The following is a 24,471-nucleotide window of genomic DNA, read 5'->3' on the forward strand; positions in this document are numbered from 1 at the left end:
TTCATTATTAATTAAATGTAAATGAGACACACGAACTAATGGAGGAAAAAAAAAATACCTAAACATAAAAACAATAAATCCTGATGTATGTTAAGGCCTATCACCCTGTATATCAGGTGGGGCAGCCTACATGCGGGACTGGAACTCCGTATATTCAGTATGACATTCAGATATGGTGAAGAGGTTTAGTTGTTTGGTTAAACATGAGAATGGGCAATGTATGTGATATAAACAACTTTTGTAAATGTTTGATTATTGGTTCTAACATATCAGAAACAGCTGGGCCTCATGCATAATGCTGTGCGTAGAATTCGCACTATAACATGACGTAAGCACAAAAGCGGAAATGAACTTGCGCACAAAAAAATCCAAATGCATAAATCTGTGCGTTTGCCAACTTCCATGTTCTTCTGCTACATAAATCCCGGTCAGCGTGAAAATTAACACACATGCACGCGCCTGCTGCCCCACCTCAACTCATCCCAGAATTATGCCTCTTTGAATATGCAAATCAATTTAAATAACCCTTAAGCTCAGTATTCTGTGAAAAGGCGATGGCAAAAGTGCGAGGAAAAATAGAAGAATTTCAGAGAATACCAAGTGGAGGCAAAGAAAAACGTACTATTTGTTGGTTTAAACAGTGGTGTAAACAACAAAGGAAGTTGATCGAGTGACATAGCGTGTTGGAGAAACTCGAAAACTCAAGTTCACAAAGTCGCACAGCTCCCGAAATAAAAAAAAAGTTGACACATATCAAAGTCGCCATGAAAAGGCGAGTCGTAGCTCACCGTCTTAGTGTCATATGAAAGCTTATTAGGGTACAGAGAAAAATAAAGGCATACAGCGTGAAAAAAGCACGAAATGTCAACTTTAATCTCGAAATTTCCACTTTAATCGCATAGTTTATTTTGTCATTAAAGTAGAACATCATGAACTTCATCTTAAAATCGTTTAATTTACTAGTTTTTCAAATCCCATCGTAACTAAAGTAGCATGTTAAATGCTTGGTTTTGTATTTGAACTTCTATGTGCTCTATGTGCGTGAATCACTACGTGCTTCCGGGCTTTCTCTTCCTCCAACAGGACACAGAATCCATTACATTTGTAATATTGCAATACTGCTCTCTGAATAATTCAAATACTGAGAAGTATACGAATACTGCTCTCTGAATAATTCAAATACTGAGAAGTATACGTGATATCATTTTCATGACGATAGGAGTTAAAGCATGCAATTAAACATGGGAACACGGTGGTGCAGTGATTGTTCATGTCTCACGCAAGATACTTGCTGCACCGTGCACGACCTTCGATGAAATGCTTTATTACAAAAGTACTGTCTTTTTCAGACGTACTAACCCCCAATTCCTGTCCTTACTTTTCTTTCTCCAAATACCCAATCACCACACAATTAGCTCTGTAATAGACGTTAAGCCATCTGTAAGCTTAGAATGCCAATTCTTCAAAACTTTTAAGGAACATTGAAATATCTTTGCAATGTTTAATTATTCTATCCATCTATCCTTCCAGTGTCACACCAGCCACAGCAAGAATACAGCGCAAGGCAGGAACAAACCGTGAATGAAGCTCAGGCTCCTCGCTAGCGCTGCGGCACCGTATAGTTAAAGTTTATCTGTATAATATAATAAATATATTTTGCTGCATTTCATCTTAAAAATGGTATTGTCATCATATGTAAATACACGCTTTATAAAGTGGCTCAGGTTGTGCAATATTATAACTGTATCATAAGTACAATTACCTCACTGTAAACTTGCAAGTACAAACAGTTCTACAAGGAGCACTTGATGGACTAAATGAGTGCGTGTATAGTTCTTGGGATGAAACTGTTTGTGATCCATGAGGTCCGAACAGGAAAGGCTGTGAAGCGTTGGTTGGATGAGACCAGTTGAAATAGTGAATGGCTGAGGCAGCGTGTGCTTGATGCTGTATACCGATAATTCTCTTTCCGATCAGCTGCTGTACAGCTGCGATTCACACTCAGATACAGTGATATAAATACTCTGAGTGGTGCAGTGAGAGTAATATGGAAAAAGATGATCCGATGTGGCAACACCTGACGGGAGCAGCTGAAAGAAGAAGAAGAAGGTGCAGTGAGAGTAACAACGCTAAAGCAGCTATGGTATTTAGAATAGTCTGACCATTCTGTGGACCATTACATTGTTACAAGTTAATTACAATCAGATGCATTAAACTAAAAACAATATGCAGTTAATTTCAGTGTATTTATAAAGCTGTGTCAGGGATGTGGATCTGAAAAAGAAAGGGAAACCAGAACTTGCATACGACAGGGTATGAGCTACCGTGGAAATGTGTGTGGCTTTATGCCAAGTTTAGGTTTTATACATCGCGATTTGAACGTGGAAATGTTCTTATACAACATTTCTGTGCGTACGCACCATTTATACATGAGGCCCCATCTCTCCTGGGATTTCCATGCAGTACAGTGTAAAACTGGAGAATGGAGAATGGTGCATTAAAAATCCAATGAGTGTTAAGTAACTGTGCAAAGACATGATGTAAATGAGGGACACCTGAGAAACTCCACAAACATTAGACATACACAGAAAGACGCCACTGACCATAAAGCACATCAGACCTGCTAAAGCTAACAAATCCCAGTCCTATCAGTTAAGGATTGGGAGATGAGGCCACATTAGTCATGTGATCATCCAAACAGGTCAACTGAAGATGATAAAATGTTACTTGGTCATTTAAATCTTAATTTCTCTTGGAAAATGTACAGTAAATGCGAGGGTCAGAATTTGGCTTAAACTGCATGCATGCATGGATCTATCCAGCCATGTATAAATAATATGGGCTGGTGTTGGTAGTGTAGTGGTACAGGGAATGTTTTCTTGATAAACATTAGGCTTCTTAGTACCAAATGAGAATTATTAGAATGCTACAGAGTACCTAAGCATTTTGGTTATCCTGCTCATCTCTTTATGACCAGCAAGATAATGCACCATGTCAGTGTTGGAAACACAAAATGACCATCAGCCTCTTCAAATATACCCAGCATTGTCTGGACACAATTCTTTGGGCAGGTTTATACAGAATGAAGTACTCTTGTCTCTGTCAGTAGACTCCACCTGACTGGGCTCATATGGTACTGTGAGATGTGAAACCAGAAACCAGAGCCAATTCCTATGTGTTCTTCTCATTGTGAATGGACTGTCATGCAGATGTGGAGAACCGCTTTTACAGATACAGTGCACTTGATTTGATAAGCAGAAAATGCTGACCAAAATCATGAAAATGAACTTCATTATGTAATAAAGTTGTTCTTTTTGTTAACAAGGTGTGGTCTTACTTAATAATTTGACCTTGACAATTCAGAGAAGGAAAATGAGAGAAGAACAAAAACAAATTTTCAAAATTATTAGAGACAGAATAAAGTGTAAAACAAAACATTTCCCACCTGCACCATGAATTAAAAGGAAACAAGACTATTTTGTAAGAGTGGAGCCAGATCATACAATTCTTGATGTACAGTATGTGCTGCTACTGTATTTTTCTACAACTGTGAAGTGCTTAGGATATGGCTAGCTTTTACTCTCCATTTCCCCCTTTAATTATATCAATTTATAAACACCCTACAGGTTTTGTTCACATTTTAATTTAAAATGTATTTTTGTGTATTATGCCCTGCAATGGGCTGTTTCCCATCCATTGTTGGTTCCTGCCTTTCTTCCTTGGTGCTGGTATAAGCTCTCTAGCTCAGCAGCTCTGGAGTGAAAGCTCAGGAATGAATCTCTGGGTAGAGATGTTTGTTGTTTATGCACTGTATGGAAATATGGCAGTAGAATGGTGAGTGCTGCTACATTACAACTTTATACTGCATGTTCTTCCGTTTTCTCCATGGGGTTTTTCATGGTTATTCAGGTTCTCTCTACATTTCAAAGTTAAGCATTTTACATTTATTGGTTGCTATAGCATTGGTATACAACATCCTGCTATAGACTGGGGTCTTGTCCAGATATGATATGACAGTGGTGCAGAGCTTGACTAAGCAGATTTAGGAACTTTATGAATGAATGATTGTTTTACGGGTGTAATATATAAAGGTTTCACTGCCTTGTTTATTCTTTCAAACGTTTTGACTGTTTCAACCTTCGATTGCTGATGCACACAAGTGTAAAGTTTAACAACTTTTTTCTTTTACATCCATTATCCATGTTGCCCAAGTTATGCCCTTTAGTTGCTGGCTTTTTCATAAAATGAATGCAGCACACACTACAGAAAAAAGAAATAAGAAAATGAAAGATATTAGAATAACATGTGCTACTTTATAACAGAAAATACAAACCTTTATTAATTTCCTGCAATAGTAAATCACACATTATAGTATCTTTGTGACTACAGAATGGCATCTGAAAATGCTGTACTAGTTAAACAATTAAGGAAGTCAGGGACAGGAGTGAAACTGCTGGTAAGAAATACCTGCATTCTGTTTAGGAAGGAGGACTGCGACCATTCATGTAATACACTGAATCATTGCCAGTTAAATAAATTACTACTCAATACTTAATGCCTTTATCGTCTCCAAACTCAAATTTTGGCTCTGGACACTGTTCATAATTACTCAAGAGTATGACTAGAATACAGAATCATTCATCCTTTCATTTTCATAATCCACTTATTCAATGAGTCGCTTTAGAGACAAGCCCATTAGCCATGGGGTATAATGCAGGGAACAGGTACAGTATGTTACACTTTTTGCGATTTTTGTATTCACCTCGATGCTTCAACATCGCGCCCTATTAGCCTTACTTTGATGCTTCCCCGTGTGTGTTGATTTTTTGTATTAGAATGTAATAACTCATCCGAACCATTCACCCTTTCGGTAGCACCGGGTGAAGGCGCGAATAACCGTTGACGCTATGCAGTTATAAGTACTATGATGATCATCACTGTCGTTGTATGACCCCAAGTCCAGGAGTCAGGTGGCATACTAGCTGTAAGAGTTTTCGTGCGTATTAACGCGCAATCTGTCGGTTCCCTGGAGATGTGAAGAACTGCAGTGGGTGTGCACTGGGGGCACGAAGTAAGGGGCAAATGAGTCATGCTTTATAATAAGCTTCGCGGAGCCTGTACATCACCAGTCATGACGGGGGCTCTGCTGTAGAGGGGGCAGGCGGGGGAGACGCAGAAAACAGGTCAGTAAAAGCGCAACGAATCATGTTAAGTCGGTTCATTCTGGTATTTGTCTCCCAAGCGGATAGCAGGGAGACCCTCAGCAGAATACGTTACAGTCCCCACCCTGAACTGCTGAATCGCCGTCTTGTCACCAAAACAGCCGTGCAAGATGTAAGCGCTGCCGCCCTCCCCCATCCCCAAGTCTCATCTTTGCTTCTTATGTTTATTACAGCCGAAGATATATATTTTTTATGAATGGGTTCTTATGGGAGGGAAAAAGCTCTCACCAGATCGTGATGTCAACGCATAGTGAATGAAATACTCCCACTTGATACAAAGATGTGAGGGGGTTAGAAAAGGCAAAAAAAAAGCTGACAGCATCTTAGCTCAACAGAAGATTCCCCCTCCCCAATAGCTGACGAAATTCCCTCTATTCACTACTGAGTGAGGGAGAGAGAGAGAGAGAGAGAGAAAGAGAGAAAACCCGTAGACTCCGGATTTCAGAGAGAAGCCGCAGTCCAGGCAGAGGAGGAGAAGGAGGTGCAAGGGGACTGCGAGCAGTGCCCGAGGAAGCCCACAGCAGATCGTGCGGAAGAGACGCAATTAAAGGCGCTTCCTGGATATGCGATCGTGATGTTCTGTTTCTGTCTGCAGAGCTCCTTCTTGAAGCTGCAGGCCCTGGAAGTTGACCTGTGCTCCACGTTTCTGCCGTCGCAGGAGGACAGTGCCCAGGGACAGAACCACAAGGAGCCGAGCCTACCACCTGGACGCGGTGGCAGGGAAGCTGAGGGCAGTCCGGCGGGTAAGTCGCATACTTGTTACTCTCATTTTACTTCTGTCCGTGTCATTTTTTTATGGTAATGTTGCGCCTTCTTGAAGTACTTAGCTGATTCATAAGCCGGTTTCATACGTCCGTGTTTGTCACGCAGTGTCTGCTTCCCTTGTTTTTAAGGTGTCGAATGCATCTCGGACTGTGATGTCGCACACTGTGCCACATATGGGGAATTTTTGATTGACAGTGTCATCTGTAAGACTTGCTAAGCTTCTGATATTTTGGATTGATGATAGCCACGGCTGTCTGATCTACTCACATGGGGCTTACCTGAAGAGACTGGGATGCAGACTCCTAAAACCAATGTTTATGCCGACTTACGCACTTGAGCCTCAGTCTCCCAGCAAATGGGAATGCCTTGTCAGCTCACGAGTTTCTCCCTGTCATTTTGATATCCAGTAGTTGCGTCACAGTTCCTTACTTATGTATAATTTCCTCATTTGTCTCATTGTTTTATGTTTTTTTGATTTATATATTTATCACATTTTCTCATTTGTTTAATTACTTTATGTTCTTGATTTATGTATCACATTTTCTGTTTGTTCTATTTGTTTTGTCAGAGAAATGCCAATGTGTTTTTCCTTTCATTGATTTCAAATTATTGCACCATCAGGAAGGTAGTGAGGGTGAGTACAACCCAGTTTCAATGCTTTCAATTAAATCTGCCTTGCTTTGACCTTTCATGTTCCAACAAATAGCTCAGTTTCCCAGTGCCAGATACAAATTTTTGCTTCCCTCAAGGTCTGGCCTATTTTTTGCTCTATTATCTCTTCATGCATAGCACAATACTCTAGTTTTCTGTGCATTTAGTGTCTGCACAAGTAAAAGTTGCTGAGCTGGCCTGGTTTGTGCAGGCAGCATTTTTATTAAAAGCAATAATATGTCATGTTTTATTAATAGAAAGGGCTAATGTGGCAGATGTGGTATTTTAAGCACACCTTTGTTGTTCCTTATCACTTTAACATGTGGTGGTCCATATTTCTGATGGAATAATAAAATTACTGAATAATAAATAAGCAACAAGAAATACTTCAAACATAATTATTATTAAGCCGTATCATCTGCTCATAAATTTAAAGAGCTGGTTTATTCTGTAAGCAACAAGAAATAATTAAACTATCACTACTACTAAGCCATATCATACCATACCTAACAAAATAACACAATCATTTCTTGTACTTGTGTGTTTTGTTTTACTTAACATCAGCTCCTCCTTATTTGCTTTGAATAATTTAATTCTTTTTATTTATTGTTAGCATTAGAGGTTAGAAATAAAGTATGCTCACTCCAGTGCACAAAACATGAATGACTCATTGGAGCATACATTTTATTGAGCAATCAAATGTTCACAGACAGGAAATTAATTGTGGATACAGTACTAGTTATGAGGCTTTTGAAGGAAAGGACTGTCTAAGCTTCCTTGTTATACTGTATATTTGTAGCTGCAAAAGGAGGTGGGGTGGGCACTGAGGAAGCTAAATATTTTTGCGTGTTGTCAGTGTGAGAAGACTCCCAAATGAAAGTCAGCGTTTGGCCTTACAGTAAATTGTGACATGAAGCTGGTGCTTCAGCAAACATTCCAGCTGTTGTTGCTCATGATACAGGATGCTCTTCAAGATGACATGAAGGGAGGGAAAGTGCAATGGAAGGTTTTGTTAGTAAAATGAATAGGTTGCATCACAGAACAGACAAACGTGATGGTTGAAAATGAAAATGCAAGGGACCATATGGTAGAGTATGGTCATATGGTAAATACAGAATATTTTTCAGATGGACTCAAAAGAGGCAGTGGTGTCACTCAAGTGGATGCTGATGCAGTGTAAAGTTGGATATTACAAGTGGAGTTGTGTTGAGAAAAAGATGGAAAGCTCTGCTCTTTAAATTACTTGTGTCATGCACACGCGCATAGGGAGCCACATAAAGACCCGAACTGCAGCCCATTAGTTCCACATTCAGTGGACAGGCTGGTAGAATATGCCCTACCTTGCTGCATATGAAACAGCACGGCAGGGCTGACGCTTTCTCTCTGGGTTTTACCGGAGCTTCTGCAACGTGACGGGTGGGCTCGGTGTTGGCGACATGTCCTTGTTGGGCTCCGCAAGTTGGCTTCTCCGGTCCTCCGGCTCGGTGCACCTTGAGCTGACGTTCCAAGACCTCGAGGAGACCTTTCATGTTCTTGTAGGGGTAGCGCCGGACCTGCTGGGCAAGGTAATCTGGCATGGCATTGACTAAACCTTTGCACGCCACCTGTTCGACCACTTGGCGTGCTAGGGTACCTTCTGGCCTTAGCCAGCGGCCCATTTTAACCCCAGAAGTCAAAAGCCTGGGCTCCGGCAGGGTGATCGGGGTCAAATTGCCACTGCCTCCATTCACTTGCCTGCTGGCCCGACGTGATGCCATAGCGGCTGTGAACTTTGACCCGGACACACACAGATGGACAACATAGTTCCACCACACACTATTTATTTACACTATTTACAAATTACATGCAACCCAAAACCCCAGTGCCTCTTGCACCGATTCCCCAAAGTCCAGGGCTCACTGTCTCTGTGCCTTTCTTTCCTGGCCGCCTCCAGTCCTCTCTCCAGCTCTGTCCACTTCCACCCAACATCCCCTGCTCCCTGAAGGGAGGCGGCCCCTTATATATGATTTCCCGGAAGAGCACCAGGTGTTCCTGGCATTCTTCCCTTGGCCACGCCCCAGCGTGGCGGAAGTGCCGGCTGTCCTCCCGGCAGCTCTCCGGGTGTCCTCCAAAGACTTCCCCTGGGATAATCAGGCACTGGGGCGCCGCCTGGCGGTGGGCACGGGTCCCTACAGGGCTGGGCTTCCAAGCCCTTTACCCGAGGCCCCCAACATAACCAGGACGGACGCCCCCTCGCGGTCTGGAGGAGGCATAAGCCCTCCTCTCGTCCTCCTGGGCGTCCCGGGGACCACACGGCTAAGAATCTCTGCTTTTAGGAGGACATAACTTGTGGCTTCATCCTCAGGGAGGTCGTGATAGGCCCGCTGCACAATGCCCTTCAAATACGGCGCCAGTATGGATGCCCATTCCGTCCGCGGCCATTGATTCTAAGAGGCTGTCCTCTTGAATATCCCCAGATAAAATTCAATGTCATCCGCCTCCGAGAGGGGAACGATCGGAGGAGGCAGAGGCCGTGCAGGCTCTGGTCTTACCACTTCAGCTGCAGCCAGGCAAGCTTTGCTTTCTTCTAGCTCACACTTTGTCGTGGCTTGCTCAAGCTGCAGGGTCTGGAGCTGAGTTGCCAGGCTGGTCAATACGGGGTTCAGGTCCAGTCCTTCTGACATTTTGGACACTCTCAATCCTGCCAACTACGCCACTGTAAAATAAAGCACAGCACAGCATAAAGGTTTGGGGTTTTCCGGCCCCGTATACTGTACAGTTTTGCAAAATATGGGTCAGATAATATTCCATGTATCAGACAGTCAAGATGTTGGAGTGGGGAAGATTTATGGAGTGGGACTGGAATTGACAGAGAGGAATGCTGGGAAGGAACCGAGGTGGATACTGGGATCCATCAGAGGTAGACAGAAGGAAGGTAAAGAACACGGAAGTGGCAGTACATGGTCAGGGAGTCTGAGGAGATTCATGGCGGTGCTGCTTCTTTCTTTCTTTCTTTCTGTAGGAACAAAGAGAGAGATATTAGTACCCCGCCTTTCCCTCTTGGCACGAGTTTTCGCACTGCAGTTTGGGTCTTTACGTGGCTCCCTATGTGCTCGTGCGTGACACTTGTTAAAGTAAGTAAGGGTAAAGACACAGATTTAGTGGTGGAATCAAAAATAAGATGCACATAGAAAAAAATCTGCAAAGCAATCCTTGATTCAGTTAATGGAGTCTGGAATTGATGAGTTGCGGAAGAACTTAAATGGCATATGTGAGTGAAACGTCGGCAATGAAGACAGAAGCAAAGTTAAAAACATGGATGAAAATGGTCTGATTACTATGGAAAGATTCATGGATAGAAATACACATAAAGATTTGAGTGAAAGATAAGTTGTGACAGCCATAGTATGAGAACAAAGAGGGTGAATCAGTTTGGACCTCTGTTTGGACTGTGATGGAAACAGTGGAGATGAGATAACAGAAAAGTATTAAAGAGCATCTGAAGGACAGTATTAGTATCACATGACAAGAGTGAAGTTCACTACTAAGGATTTTAAAGACTATGGAAAGTAGACCAAGGGAACTTGGAAAGTGACCTAGTCTGGGTGGTTGTTAAATGATGATCTCCTGTACAAATATTTTTATTACAGAATCTGATTTTTAGGTTTTCAGGACTTTACACACCTGCAAAGTATGCTCAGGATGGTACTTGCATGGCTTATTTGGTACATGCACTGTTTAAGACAGCGGTGTCTTTTCTCCTTATAATCCATTTCAGAGCATTATCAAGGAGCATGTGTGCCTTTTGAGATGACAGTTCTTAAAGTTTTGGTCTCTTAATTTACCAATGGTAAATTTGACAGGTTGATGTAATATTTGCATAAGCAGTGTTGCTGCAGGTGATTTCACATATTTGAGGTATTTGCCATAACATTATTTAGTGCACACATATGCTGTACCATACCAAAACAATGAAGTGCCAGTATACTACGGTAGCAGCAGTTTACTCAAGTCCAAAAATTGACCAGCTGGGTAAATTAAATTTTTATGTGAAAACATTTGCAGGCTATATGACCTGTAGACTAAGGAGCATCGCAGACTCAGATCTTATTTTTTAAATAAGTGTCACAATGTAAATGACAAGAAGTGCTCCTTACTGGAAGTACAACATTTCTAAATGGTCAAGCTCAGTGTGAAAGATAAAACAGCTAATTGTTTTCTTGTAATGGTCTTTATGATGAAGCGTTCTGTATAGAAGCAGATTTTGTTGTAGGTTTCTAAAACATGAGTTACTGATTCATGTATAACTTAATTTTGGATTGTACACTTCACATTCACAGTGATACCTTTAATGGCCCATTCACACCTAAGAGTTTTTCTAGCGTTTTAACACCTGATCAGAATGCTCCTGAACTACTTGTCAAGTTATTTGTCATTGTTTTCAATGACACTATTCAAACCTAAGCGTTTTAACAGCGAGTGGTTTAGAAAATACCTGCTTGCAGTGGTTTTCTAGCATTTTCAGCCAAATGCTTGTTCTGTTGAAATCGCTGGTAATGCACATAAAACACTTGTATAAAACAAATTACAGGAAGTCACTGTCTTTTACTGGGTAAGTCAGGAGTGAAGCAGCTCATTGAAACTAGAAAAAAAATACAGATGCCTTTGTGCACACACTTGAATTGGTCTTCTTGGTAGCTTGCAATTAAGTGACAAGAAATCAACAGTAGTTATAGGTATACATTTGGTTTTAATCATGTTAAAGTTTAGTACATACATTTTTAAAAATTGGCAGAGTGATAGTGTTGACCTCTGTCTCATAGCATAAACTGTCTATGATTTGTGTGTGCCCGTGCAGTTCTGGATTGATAGGCATTATCGAGTGTGTTGAACTGAGTATTATTACCTGTTTTAACACTGAATATTTAAAATGTGTCATTGATAACTTCTCAGTTAAGAAAATATGTTTAGTCCTTCATAATGTAAATAACATCTATCCCCTTTTTCCATCCTCAGTCCGAGCCCTTGGGTGAACACTGGCCCAGAACCACTAGATCACACTATTTTAAAATACCTATAGCAAATAACTTATCAAATTTAAACAGATTATTAAAACATTTCTGTCACTGGATTGCTTACAGCACTCTCTTTTCTGCTTGGCTGTGCGATTGAGCCCTGAAAATGATCTGCACAACGTACCATGTGTTCTTCCTACCTTACACTCAATGCTGCTGCGATATTTACTGGCTCGCAGTGACCCTAAACTGGACAGATTAAATGTATCCCTCAGCACATGTAGAATTAAATGTATATGAATACAATGTATGTTAAAGTTCTTTTCAGTTGATCACCGCTGTGCACGATAACACCTTCCTCACTATCTGTTACTAGAGGACTAGTTCATGTACTTACATGATGTTGCCCTGACATCAGCAGGCAATTTTTTTGCAAAATAGTGCAATGATTTTTTTGTTCATATATCACTACTGAAGTGCTTACGTGTTTATTGATAGTGTAATCCACTTCATAGAGAGCCCAGAATTGTTCCTGCGACACCCATAGCTGGAGAAGAGGATAAACCCAATTTGTGTGATTACAATGCTGGCAACATCTGGTTTTCAGTATTGTGATCACCAGAATTAAAAGCACTAAAGTCATAGGAGATGTTCTTGAAGCACAACAATCACTTCAATGGAAAAGATGTTAATTATATATTCCCTGCAAAATGCTTCTTTAAAAATGCTGGGAAGATGTTTAAAAAAACACTTGAAAAATGCTTGCATTATGACATGAAAAAGCTTGAAAAGCCAATCAAACACTGGAAATATACAACACTGAAATGTGAATGGGTCCTGATGCTGTATACTGTCTTTTTTGGTGTTCTATTGATACTGTTAGTGGGCTTACATTTACTGAATGAATTTTGCCTACTTTTTTTTTAGTCTCTTCTAAAAATCATGCAGGTACAGGGTTTATGTAGAGCAGTTTATCATGTGGCAGTTGAAAGTATTAGGTTGTTTTAATGTGACAGAAATGCATCCATGTCATAAGAGGTTTCTTAAAACAGCAAATTGAGAGTTAATAGAACAGGTATCTTACAACATTACTCATTTCATAGGTGGCATTTGCAACTACTTCTGGATTAAATTACAATTACTTTGCTTTTTTGCAGAGGCACTTCCATCTGTAAGAGTCTTGCAACATGAAAGTGATAGCACTGCTGAAGAGAACCAATCTCCAAGGACCAGCCAGCTCCTACACCATATCACTGATGGTGACAATCCTCTTCCGTCCCCTCGCTGTCCTAGCCTTACACAAAGCCAGAGGTTTAACATGGATCCAGAATTAGCTCCTTCACCACCTTGTTCTCAGCAATTTATAATGTAAGACTCTGAACATTTTATCTTTAAAAGTGCAACCAATTGTATATATTATATTAGTCTATATTAATTTTCTTGTAGTATTTATATAACTGTAATTTACCAGGAACTTACAATCTTCAGTGAGTAACCAAATTTAGAGCTATTTCAAAATCGGAAGTTATCTGCACTGTTTTTTATAGTAGTCAAAGTACAGTTAGTTACAAACCTGCTTAACCCATTCAAGATTTGTAGGGAGGTAAAGATCTGCCAGCGGCCCTGGGTATAATGTAGAGAACTGCCCTGGATATGGCATCAGTCCACTGCAAAGCCCACCCCAACACTTACACTAATAGGGACAGCTTAAAGTGACCGTTTAACTTGTATATCTGTGCGATGTGCAAGGAGAATTAAACTCCCAAGGGAAAACACATGCTGATATGGGGAAAATATGCAAGCTTGACATGGACAGTGTATGAGTACAGGATTCAGGCCTGGGGCTTTCGATATATGAGGCAGCAGCACTACACACTGCACCCCCGTGGTGCCCCAGTCAAAATACAGTAGTGCTAAATTTGTATATTAGTATACATGTAAGGTAGTGCAGTTTCGTTTAGATAAAAGAAAGCAACCTGAACTTTATACTGATGGCTACCTGAGTCATTTTTAATGTTTTCTTTCCATGTTTATATTTTTGCCTTTCATTCTGCAACTTTTTTGCAAATGAACAAACAAACTTAGCATTTTCATAGCAATAGTAATACTTATAATTCTGCATAATAGGAATTCTGTTATCTTTTTCTCCATTTATAATAGTCTGACTACAGTGTACTAGATTTTAGAAATTGTAAAGGCTTGTAATATTATATTGCATATTTACACAGCTATGGTAATTTTGTGCATTGTTCATACTCAAATTTTTTCACACTCGGGATTATATATGCACATGAATTATAATGCATGGAAAAATAAATGTGTGCATTTTTCATCATTCTAATATATATCTATGTATTCTAAATTAATGCCTTATAGTAAAAGCAGATTAATAGATAAATGCATTTTTTGCAATACTGACATCAAGAAAGCCTTGGTATCTCTTATTAAAAGCCTGTTCCATACAGAGAGCCTGTAGTTTCTCACAACCGTGATTCATAGGCCTCTAAAGCACTACTCATCAGTTCTTTTACAAAGGCATATTAGGAGAGTCTTTTTCTACATTCACACCTAAAGCTCAATGTTTGTTTTCTGTTATAAACTGAATGCTTAATACTCACACATTATTTTTTGTAGGGCACGTGGACTTGTTAGTGCAAGCTCCTCAGAGGATACAAAGGAATCTACTACAGTAGCGATGCTAACAAAGCATATCCAGAACCTGAAGAAGAAAATTAGGAAATATGAAGAACAATTTGAACAGGAAAGGAACTATAGGGTAAGAAATACACCAAATTTTCTTATTTGAAATGTATTAAAAGCTTAAAAGCTGCCAGACAACTTAGACTGAATAAAGCTTGATAAGTTGTTTTTTTTTTTTTTATTTTTTGAATTTATTAAAATCAAAAAGCATTCCATACAAGCAAGGTAAGTTTTATAAAACTAGGTTCGAAACAAATCAACACCCACCTCTTAAAAACAGAATAAAACTAGTAGGAAACATAAATAAATAGAATAAAAAAGGAAAAAGAATCTGCTTCCTCAGTTTAAATGCTTATTCTAAAATGTTATTGATTAGATTCTGCCAGGTTTTGAAAAGGTTTTATACAGATCCCCTAAGTTAGAAACTGATTTTTTTTCCAATTTCAGATAACATATTGCATCAGTTACCCACTGACTGAAAAGAGGCAAGTTAGGATTCTTCCAGTTGAGCAAGATAAGTCTATGTGCCAATAGTGAAGTAAACACAATACCAGTTTGTCCTTCTCCACTTTATGCCCATCTGGAAGTACACCAAACACATATGTTAGTGGATTAGGAGAAATTGTGATTCCGAGGTGTCTGAAAGGGATTTAAAGATTTTTGTCCAAAATGATATTAATTTGGTACACATCCAAAACATGTGGCGTAGTGAGGCTGGAGCATGATTGCAATGTTCACAGGTTGGATCTTGCACTGGAAACATTCTGGACAATTTTAAACAAGACAGATGCGCTCAATATACTGTATAATTTTAAGTTGAATAATTATGCATTGCGGATATGGAGCTTGAGTGAATTATGTGCATAGCTATTTTCCACTACTTTTCTGAAATGTTGAGTAAGAGATCCCTTTCCCACTGTACTCTGGGATCTTTGAAAGGGAAGGACTTTAAAAGGTTTTCATATATTGTAGAAATGGATTCTGCGTCCTCAAGATCAGTATTTTTTCAAGGAATATACAGTAGTTTGGTGGAGGTGAGGTGAGGTGAGGTTTTGTTTAACAAAGTTTCTAATTTGGATGGAAGTGATAGAAATGTGTTGCTAGAAAGTTACATTTGGAGTGTAATTGTTTGTTGGATGCAAAGATGTTGTCTATGTACTGGTTTCTAAGTGATTTAATCCCAAATGTTTTCCAGACATTAAAAACTGAATATGTTTGAGAGGGTGGAAAAAAGTAGTTATCATGCAGAGGTCCCACAGATAAAAGCTTCTCTATCATGAAGTACTTCCTACATTGGTTCCATATTCTGATTGAGTGAAGCACAGTTGGGTTGTTAGCATATTGCCAATAACTTGTACTTATTGGGGCACAAAGCAAGGAATACAGTATAAAGAAGTACTGCCGGATTTTATTTCTATTGTGGACCAAGCCTGTGCATGTTCATTTATTTGTCTCATGGTTCCAATTTTTATAGCTTATACAGTTAGCTCCATAAATATTTGGACAGAGACAACTTTTTTCTAATTTTGTTTCTGTACATTACCACAATGAATTTGAAATGAAAAAACTCAAGATGCAGTTGAAGTGCAGACTGTCAGCTTTAATTCAGTGGGTTGAACAAAACGATTGCATAAAAATGTGAGGCAACTAAAGCATTTTTTTAACACAATCCCTTCATTTTAGGGGCTCAAAAGTAATTGGACAATTGACTCAAAGGCTATTTCATGGGCAGGTGTGGGCAAGTCCATCGTTATTTCGTTATCAATTAAGCAGATAAAAGGCCTGGAGTTGATTTGAGGTGTGGTGCTTGCATGTGGAAGATTTTGCTGTGAACAGACAACATGCAGTCAAAGGAGCTCTCCATGCAGGTGAAAGAAGCCATCCTTAAGCCGTGAAAACAGAAAAAACCCATCGGAGAAATTGCTACGATATTATAAGTGGCAAAATCTACACTTTGGTACATCCTGAGAAAGAAAGCAAACACTGGTGGACTCAGCAACGCAAAAAGACCTGGACGTCCACGGAAGACAACAGTGGTGGATGATCGCAGAATCATTTCCATGGTGAAGAGAAACCCCCTCACAACAGCCAACCAATTGAACAACACTCTTTAGGGCTTGGTAGGCGTATCGATTTCCAAGTCTACCATAAAGAGAAGACTGCATGAAAGTAAATACAGAGGGTGCACTGCAAGGTGCAAGCCACTCATAAGCCTCAAGAATAGAAAGGCTAGATTGGACTTTGCTAAAGAACATCTAAAAAAGCCAGCACAGTTCTGGAAAAACATTCTTTGGACAGATGAAACCAAGATCAACCTCTACCAGAATGATGGCAAGAAAAAGTATGCAGAAGGTGTGGAACAGCTCATTATCTAAAGCATACCACATCATCTGTAAAACACGGTGGAGGCAGTGTGATGGCTTGGGCGTGCATGGCTGCCAGTGGCACTGGGACACTAGTGTTTATTGATGATGTGATACAGGACAGAGCAGCCGAATGAATTCTGAGGTGTTCAGAGACATACTGTCTGCTCAAATCCAGCTAAATGCCGTCTAATTGATTGGGCGGCATTTCATGATACAGATGGACAATGACCCAAAACATACAGCCAAAGCAACCCAGGAGTTTATTAAATAAAAAAGTGGGAAATTCTTGAATGGCCAAGTCAGTCTCCTGATCTTCACCCAATTGAGCATGCATTTCACTTGTTGAAGACTAAACTTTGGACAGAAAGGCCCACAAACAAACAGCAACAGAACACCGCTGCAGTAAAGGCCTGGCAGAGCATTAAAAAGGAGGAAGCCCAGCATCTGGTTAAGGTAAAAATGCTTTAGTTCCCTAACATTTTTATGCAATCTTTTTATTCAACCCACTGAATTAAAGCTGAAAGTCTGCACTTCAACTGCATCTGAGTTGTTTCATTTATAATTCATTATGGTAATGTACAGAACCAAAATTAGAAAAAAGTTGTTTCTTTACAAATATTTATGTATATTTGCCGCCCAGTAATAAAACTGAAAGTTAGGCAGAGCCATGCCACCTTCTGCCCTAGGTCTTTGTAGGGTTGCCCCTTTGGATGTGTAGATGTTTTGAATTCGAAATAAATGAGGTTATGATTGAATCTAACTTCTTAAAAAATGATTTATTGATATATACAGTATTGGAATGTTTTCAAATAGAAAAAAAAGCTGAGGTTATGATTGATCTAACTTCTTAAAAATGATTTATTGATATATATTGGAATGTTTTGAAATAATAATTATCATTACTGTAAAATTCACAAAATGATTTGATGTTCAATATGAAATATATATATATTTTTTTAGTTATGCAACAATTCTTCTATAGATGTAATTTGTATCATACTCTTTCGCTGTAATATTGGCAAATTATAAAATTTTCTCCACAACAGTTTGAAAGTTCTGGGTTAATCAAATATACAGTTGCAAAAGTAAAGGCTTTCAGAAAATGTCCTTAAACATAAAACATTTTCTTTACGTTTTGGCAGTATGAACATGGTAATGAAGTATTGTACATTTATAATTTTAAAATTTAATTAATTTTGAAACAGAAGTAAAATGCAAAAGCAGACATTACAACAATGCTAGCACAAGTAAATGAATAACAATGCAGCCTGCACATGTCAGTCTGATAAGATGTTTTGAAAAGAGATCCTGGTCAGTATTTTGAATTGTGCCAAATCCCTCTTTTGAAATAAAGCAGATCATTAGATCCCATTCTGAAATTTGCTTTAAAATATTTTGACTTTCATCTGTTGTGAATTAATTTACATACATTTTGAAAAGTGCTAAAACAAGAATTTAAAGAAAATAAAAGCACATAAACTAGCAGTAAAGTGTACAGAAACCAAGTTTATTTATCATGCAAAAGAATGTAAATCTAAGATTTTCATCTATTCATCCAGCCACCCATATAATGAACTAATTTAATGTATCTTTAGGTTTGGAATGAACCATATTCAATGCAAGGGGGAATTTAAACCAAGATGGAGCAGGAAGCAATCACAGTTTTCACTGATGTTACATACCATATTTTTATTAATTTGATTTGACTTGTAACTTGATAACACATATTTTTCAATGTGGGAAGATAATACAGAATGTTTTTTTTCTTTACTTCAGACATAAAATATAATTCTTTGTGTTGATTTCTGATTTCTGCTAGTCATTTTCCAAAAAAACTGTGTGTGTATAAAAATAGTGACAGTGGATATGTCAGGTTTGCGATGCTGGGCTCACCTGGGGCCTCATGCATAAATGGTGCGTATGCACAAAAATGTTGCGTATGCCCATTTACATGCTCAGAAACTAAAGTTGGCATAAAGCCACGCACATTTTCACAGCAACCTCACACCATGCATACACACATTTTTGCTCAGTTTTGCAAATGGGTGGCACCCAGCGTCAAAGCAGTGTTAATGTTTCTGAGTCATTTCACTTTTTTTTTAGATTCACATCCATGACATAGGCTTCAAATACACCAAAATTAATTGCACATCGTTTACAAATTTAAGGCATTTGTTTGTAATCATTCTGTAACAATATAATAGTGCATAGAATGGCCAATCTATTCCAAATACCATAGCTGCTATAGCGTTGTTACTCTCAGTGCATCACTCAGAGTATTTTAACCCATTCTATCTGTGTGTGGTATCACAGCTGCACAGAATCTGATCGAAAGTTCTTCAGTGGGTTGTGTCAAGAATGCAGAGGATTATCGGGATACAGCTTTCAGCCCTGGAGGACATTTACAGCACACGCTGCCTCAGGAAAGCCACCAGCATCTGCGTGGATCCATCTGGCAAATGCTTCAGAGCTTTTCCTGCATGGACCTCGAGGCTCAGAGACAGTTTCATCCCAAGAGCTATAAACGCACTCAATCAGTCCATCAAGTGCTCCCGTTAGAATTGTTTGTACTTACAATTACAATTACCTCACTGTAAACTTGCACTAAAACTGTAATATTTCACAGCCTAAGACACTTTATGAACCATTTGCACTATCTGCACTATATGTACACATATATTGAATGTATGTTTTCAAATTGTTCGTTTTTAATTATTTTTTTAATCATATTATTATTTTAATTATTTCATAGGAAAATAAGTTTATGGAGGAGTTGCATATTGAATCTCATTGCACCATAGAATGACAATAAAGAAATACAGTTCAATTCAAGAGAGCGCATATTTACAGATGTTTATGACTGGCTTCTAAATTGATTTAGATTTCCAAGAGCTATCCTTCTGGAGCTGTGTGCTGTTAGAATACTGGGATGTATACTTGATATCATTTTTATGATGAAATGCATTAAAGTATGTACATATGTTACTTCATTTAACCAATGTATATTGTCAATAATTAAACATGTGTGGGCACGGTGGCGCGGTGGTAGCAATAAGCTAGTGCCCTGTCCTGGGATTGTTCCTGCCATGCGCTCTATGCTTGATGGGATTGGCCCAACCCTGGATAGATGGATGGAATTATTAAACATGTATAACAAAGATTTTTCAATTTTCCGTTTTTGAAGAATTGGCATTCTAAGCTTACAGCTGATTTTACATTTATTACAGGCGCTTACTGTGTGGTGATTGGCTGCGTGAAGAAAGAAAACTGAAGGATGGGAATTGGGGGTTGGTACATTTGACAGACACAGTACTGCTGCAATAAATTATTCCATCTTGCATGAGGCAGGAACAGTCCCTGGATGGACCACTGACCACTTGCTACCAATGCACCACTGTGCCCCCACATGTTTAATACATGCTTTAATGCATTTCATTATAAAAATAATGTCAAGTATACGTCTTAGTATTCTATAGTGTTCAGAGATCTATAATATCATGAATGTAATGTATTCTGTGTGGCGATCACTGCCTGCATGCTTCTGTTGGTGTAAGAGAAAGCCCATTTAAGAAGCACGTACTGATTAATGACTGGGTTAGGGAACACTTAGAATACAAAGCATTTAACATGCTACTTTAGTTACAATGGGATTTGAGAAACTCTAGTAAATTAAACATTGACTTTTAGGTGAAGTTTACGAAGTTCTACTTTAATGACAAAATAAACAACAAGATTAAATTGGAAATATCGAGATTAAAGTCAACATTTCAACTTTAATCTCGACATAGACCTTTTTTTTCTTCACTGTGGCCCAAATACGTTTCTGTAGGACACTCAGACACTCGCCTTTTCACGTCAACATTGGACACCTGACCATTTTTTTATTTCTGCAATTGTGCAACTTTCTGAACTTGAACTTTTGAGTATCCCTCCACTAATTTCATTTTGTTGCTCATATCACTGCCTAAGCCACCAACCAAACAGTATGTTTTTCCTTATCTCCACTTCACTGAACAGAACGTACACTTCACATTGGTGAAATTCTTCTTTTTTACACGTGTTTTTGGCTTTGTATTTTAACATATTATAAATGTTTAGCTAACATTTCTGACAAACTAAAGTGCAAAAAGTATTTGTATAGTTTTTTTCCAGGATTTCAGTTAAAATCTAATATTTTATAAAGTGAATCTGGGTGAGCATTTAATTTGTTGAATTTATTCAATGAACAAAGTTATCCAGCACCAACTGGCACTGTGAGTTAAATCTCAGGTAAAGTGATTATCAGAGCTAGCTGAGTGAATACAATCTGGGTTTTTTACAGGCAGCCCAATATAAACCTTACTTCTTTTGACCTTTACCATCAGAATGAAGTTCCCAACAAAAATGTCCAAGCACGTGATGCCATGAATGAAAGTAATTCCGTAACAGATCAGATGTTGGTATCTCACAGTTTGGAAAGGGCTGCAAAAAAATCTGTAAGGCTCTGTAACAGTTGTTGTCCCACCTTCAGCCAGTCAGCTTTAAACTCTACCTCTGATATCATAAAAAAGTAACTTTTAAATTCAAGGCACACGATTTCACATTTTTAGTAACAGACTGAAAAAATGATTACTTTTTAAATTTAAACTTTAGCAGATTTTTTTATATGCAAGCTGAAAGGATTTTACAAGCAATTTTGTCATAATGGAAAAGGCTTTTTTATTTCAAAGAAGAGATTTTGCATGGTTTTCTGTACACTTCCTGGTTAGTGATACAGGCACTGAGTTTAAAGTTTGATTGATTTCTGAAAGAAAAAGGAACAACAGCAACCTAACAATATTAGATCAGTCCCATTGGAACAAACTGAGAGCTGAAATCTTCAAAAAGAAAATGCTTGGAAGAGCAGTGAATCTTTAAAGGAGTGGCCAGTCTACCAAAAAGATTCTAAAAAATACCCCAAAAGCTGCAGGCCTTTCTTCCCTCCGCAAAGGTTAGTGCTCCGCAATCAGAGAGACGCTAGTATCTCTGAGTCCATCTCTGAGACAACAATCGCAAACTCAAAAGCAAGTCCAGATATGAAGAGTCAGGAAGCATTGGCCTAGTCAAAGTTCATACTTAAACCCAATAGAGATGCCGTGGTCGGACCTCAAAAATCTACTAACATTTCTGCAAGGAAGAGTGAGCTACAATTCTTTCACAGCAATTTGAAAAACTGATACAGAATTCGAGGAATTGTCTGGTTGTAGTCACTACAGTTAAAGGTGGTACAACCTGTTAAGTATAGAAGGCAATTATTTTTTCATTCTGTGCCAGCTCCTGTTTGATAACTTCGTTAATTCAATAAATTAAATAAGTAAAATGTTATATTTAACTGCTCAGGTATATTTAATCCAAAGTTAGATTTTGGTTGAAGACCTAAAAGCATTCTGTGTAAAAAACGTGCAACAACAGAGGAAAACAAGAACTTTTCACATCTGCTAATCTGTGAACCTGTGGCCATGAAAAGTATCAAATGATTTTGGCAAAATATTAAATTGCCCTGACTAATTTTGTCAAATGAGAGTCGGGCAAACCAAAATAAAACATCAGAATTGAGGGTTATGTGTTTGTGAGGAATGTCTTAGTTGTCCTAAATATCTTTTGATGAATCACTGTTATATTCTTCTAAAAGGTGTTCCAAATATTTGAAATCTGTGTGACTGCTTTATTACAGTTTTTTTTTAAGTTTTCACAACTGGAATTCCTTAAATGTGCCATTGAAGAAGAACCAGTTATTCTGCATACACTTGTAATTTAAACTAGTGAGATATCCATCTAATTTTATTAGTAACAGCTCTATGCTGTTTCTGAAGGAATATTTTTGTTGTTGTCTTAAAAAAGATAATCTCATGTATTCAATTAACAATGTGCCAATGTAATGACTTTGTCAAACAGCCTTCTCACAACGACAAGACAGCACATCCAGAAATTATGAAGTTGATGAATGATCTCGCCAAATCTCGTAAACAGTTAAAAGGTACTGTATTCCCTATGACTGATCCTGTTATTCTAATAATTAGAGCATGATGAAGTTGTGTTCTTCATCACCCATCGTATATTTACACTTCAGAATCATAAAGTGATCAATCACTACATTATTTCTCAAAGCAAAGAATGCTTGTGAGAATGTTTTTTTTTTATATACACAAACAGGAATCATTGTGTTAACTGCAACTCCACTTTACTATTTTGACACTTTCACCTCTGATTATATTGCTCATATTATTTGTGTACATCTCTTTACGTTTTTTCATTTGTTGCTTTTTCCCATTCTTGCTATTTGTTTTATACATTTCAAAGCATTTCTGTAATGGTTTGGTGTTTGAAATGCAATTGGTTGATCTATGGGAAAACTTTTTTATTGCTCTTGGCTCAGTGCCTGGTTGATAATTGACCATATATGTCACTGTTGCTATAAAATTTAACAAAGTGGAAGAAATATTTGCATTTTTGCAACTATTCAGTATAATTTTGTCCATATATTTCAAAATTAGACTTTCACATCGATACAAATACTAATTTATATCACTTCAACTATACTCATTAGCTTTTGAAATTAATCAATACTTGATACTGATCAAATTCAGATTGTTATTCCACTATGAGATGTGTCCTTCCAGTTTCCCAGTAACAGACATCACTCCTTCTTTGATCTAAAGCCTCACACAGATATTTTACAAAATTAATTAGCATTTATTGTTTTTCTTTGCATTGACCCCCACATTTTGAGATTTCTAATCTCTGGCCCTCAAGATTTTTCCACAATATATCTGCAAGTTGTTCTAAATGGCATATAGACAACAAAGTCTTTATCAATATTGATACTGCTTATATTACTGTTATATTTTACTCATAATCAATTTATAAATTATTCAAGAAATTCCATTGCCTTCAGCATTTTTCAGACTTAGTTATGTGACGCATTTACTATTTTATAGTCTTTTTGGGCACCATTTTTGAGTATTATTGTGTATTGTACCATTATCACTTTAAACATCATGTAGCTGCATTTTTTCCAAAATTACCAAAGTTCAGCAGCTCTAGCATAAAAATGGGATTCAACAAAAGTCTGAGGCACCAAAATAATTCCACAGACAAAATATCTTTGTTTTTTTAAAGTTTTTGTTAAAATTTAAAGTAAAACAGTTCCCACAAAAAAGAGAAAATTGAAATAGCAAAAAAAGGAAAACTTCTTGTTAAGAAAAGTTCTGTTCAAAGCTTAAATCTTGTTACATTTCAAATCGTTACAAATCACTTCAAAACGTATTTGAACCATTTCAAAATGGTCAGAAAACTGTATGTCTATCCCATTTGAAAATGGGTCTTTTAAGCCCCTGAGTACTGGGACCTATTCTAAACAACACCAACTGATTCAATTAACACACAGTATCTTAGTTATAGCAAGAAAGTTCTATCTCTTACTAACTTACAGGGGGAAAAGACTGTACCATTGTCTACGACTATGAAAGAAATTTATATTCTATTCAAATTAAGCAAACACTAACATGAGTTTAACTCAAAGCTTTAATTTTATAGATAGATAGATAGATAGATAGATAGATAGATAGATAGATAGATAGATAGATAGATAGATAGATATTTTATTAATCCCAAGGGAAATTCACATTTCTAAGATTGGCTCTTACATTTGCGGCCCCTACTTGGCTATGCAGGAGCGGAGACAATTACTATACTTTACTTTGATATGAGGGCGGCACGGTGGCGCAGTGGTAGCGCTGCTGCCTCGCAGTTAGG

The 24,471-nt window shown here is 38.1% G+C and overlaps 1 protein-coding gene across 3 annotated transcripts in view; it reads left to right on the top strand.

Moving 5' to 3' along the window:
- Positions 1–24,471, top strand: part of fam13c (family with sequence similarity 13 member C) — a 152,851-nt gene that overhangs the window by 102,323 nt on the left and 26,057 nt on the right. For 2 of the 3 annotated variants that reach the window (XM_039771523.1, XM_039771506.1), the window contains exons 12-16: positions 5,818–5,965; positions 6,556–6,621; positions 12,790–13,000; positions 14,267–14,408; positions 22,612–22,693. In XM_039771523.1, coding sequence (XP_039627457.1) covers positions 5,818–5,965; positions 6,556–6,621; positions 12,790–13,000; positions 14,267–14,408; positions 22,612–22,693 — 649 coding nt within the window. The remainder of the gene's footprint in view (positions 1–5,817; positions 5,966–6,555; positions 6,622–12,789; positions 13,001–14,266; positions 14,409–22,611; positions 22,694–24,471) is intronic. The other variant, XM_039771515.1, reaches the window with a different exon arrangement.

This window comes from Polypterus senegalus, chromosome 1 (genome assembly GCF_016835505.1).
Source record: "Polypterus senegalus isolate Bchr_013 chromosome 1, ASM1683550v1, whole genome shotgun sequence".
Lineage (NCBI taxonomy): Eukaryota > Metazoa > Chordata > Cladistia > Polypteriformes > Polypteridae > Polypterus > Polypterus senegalus.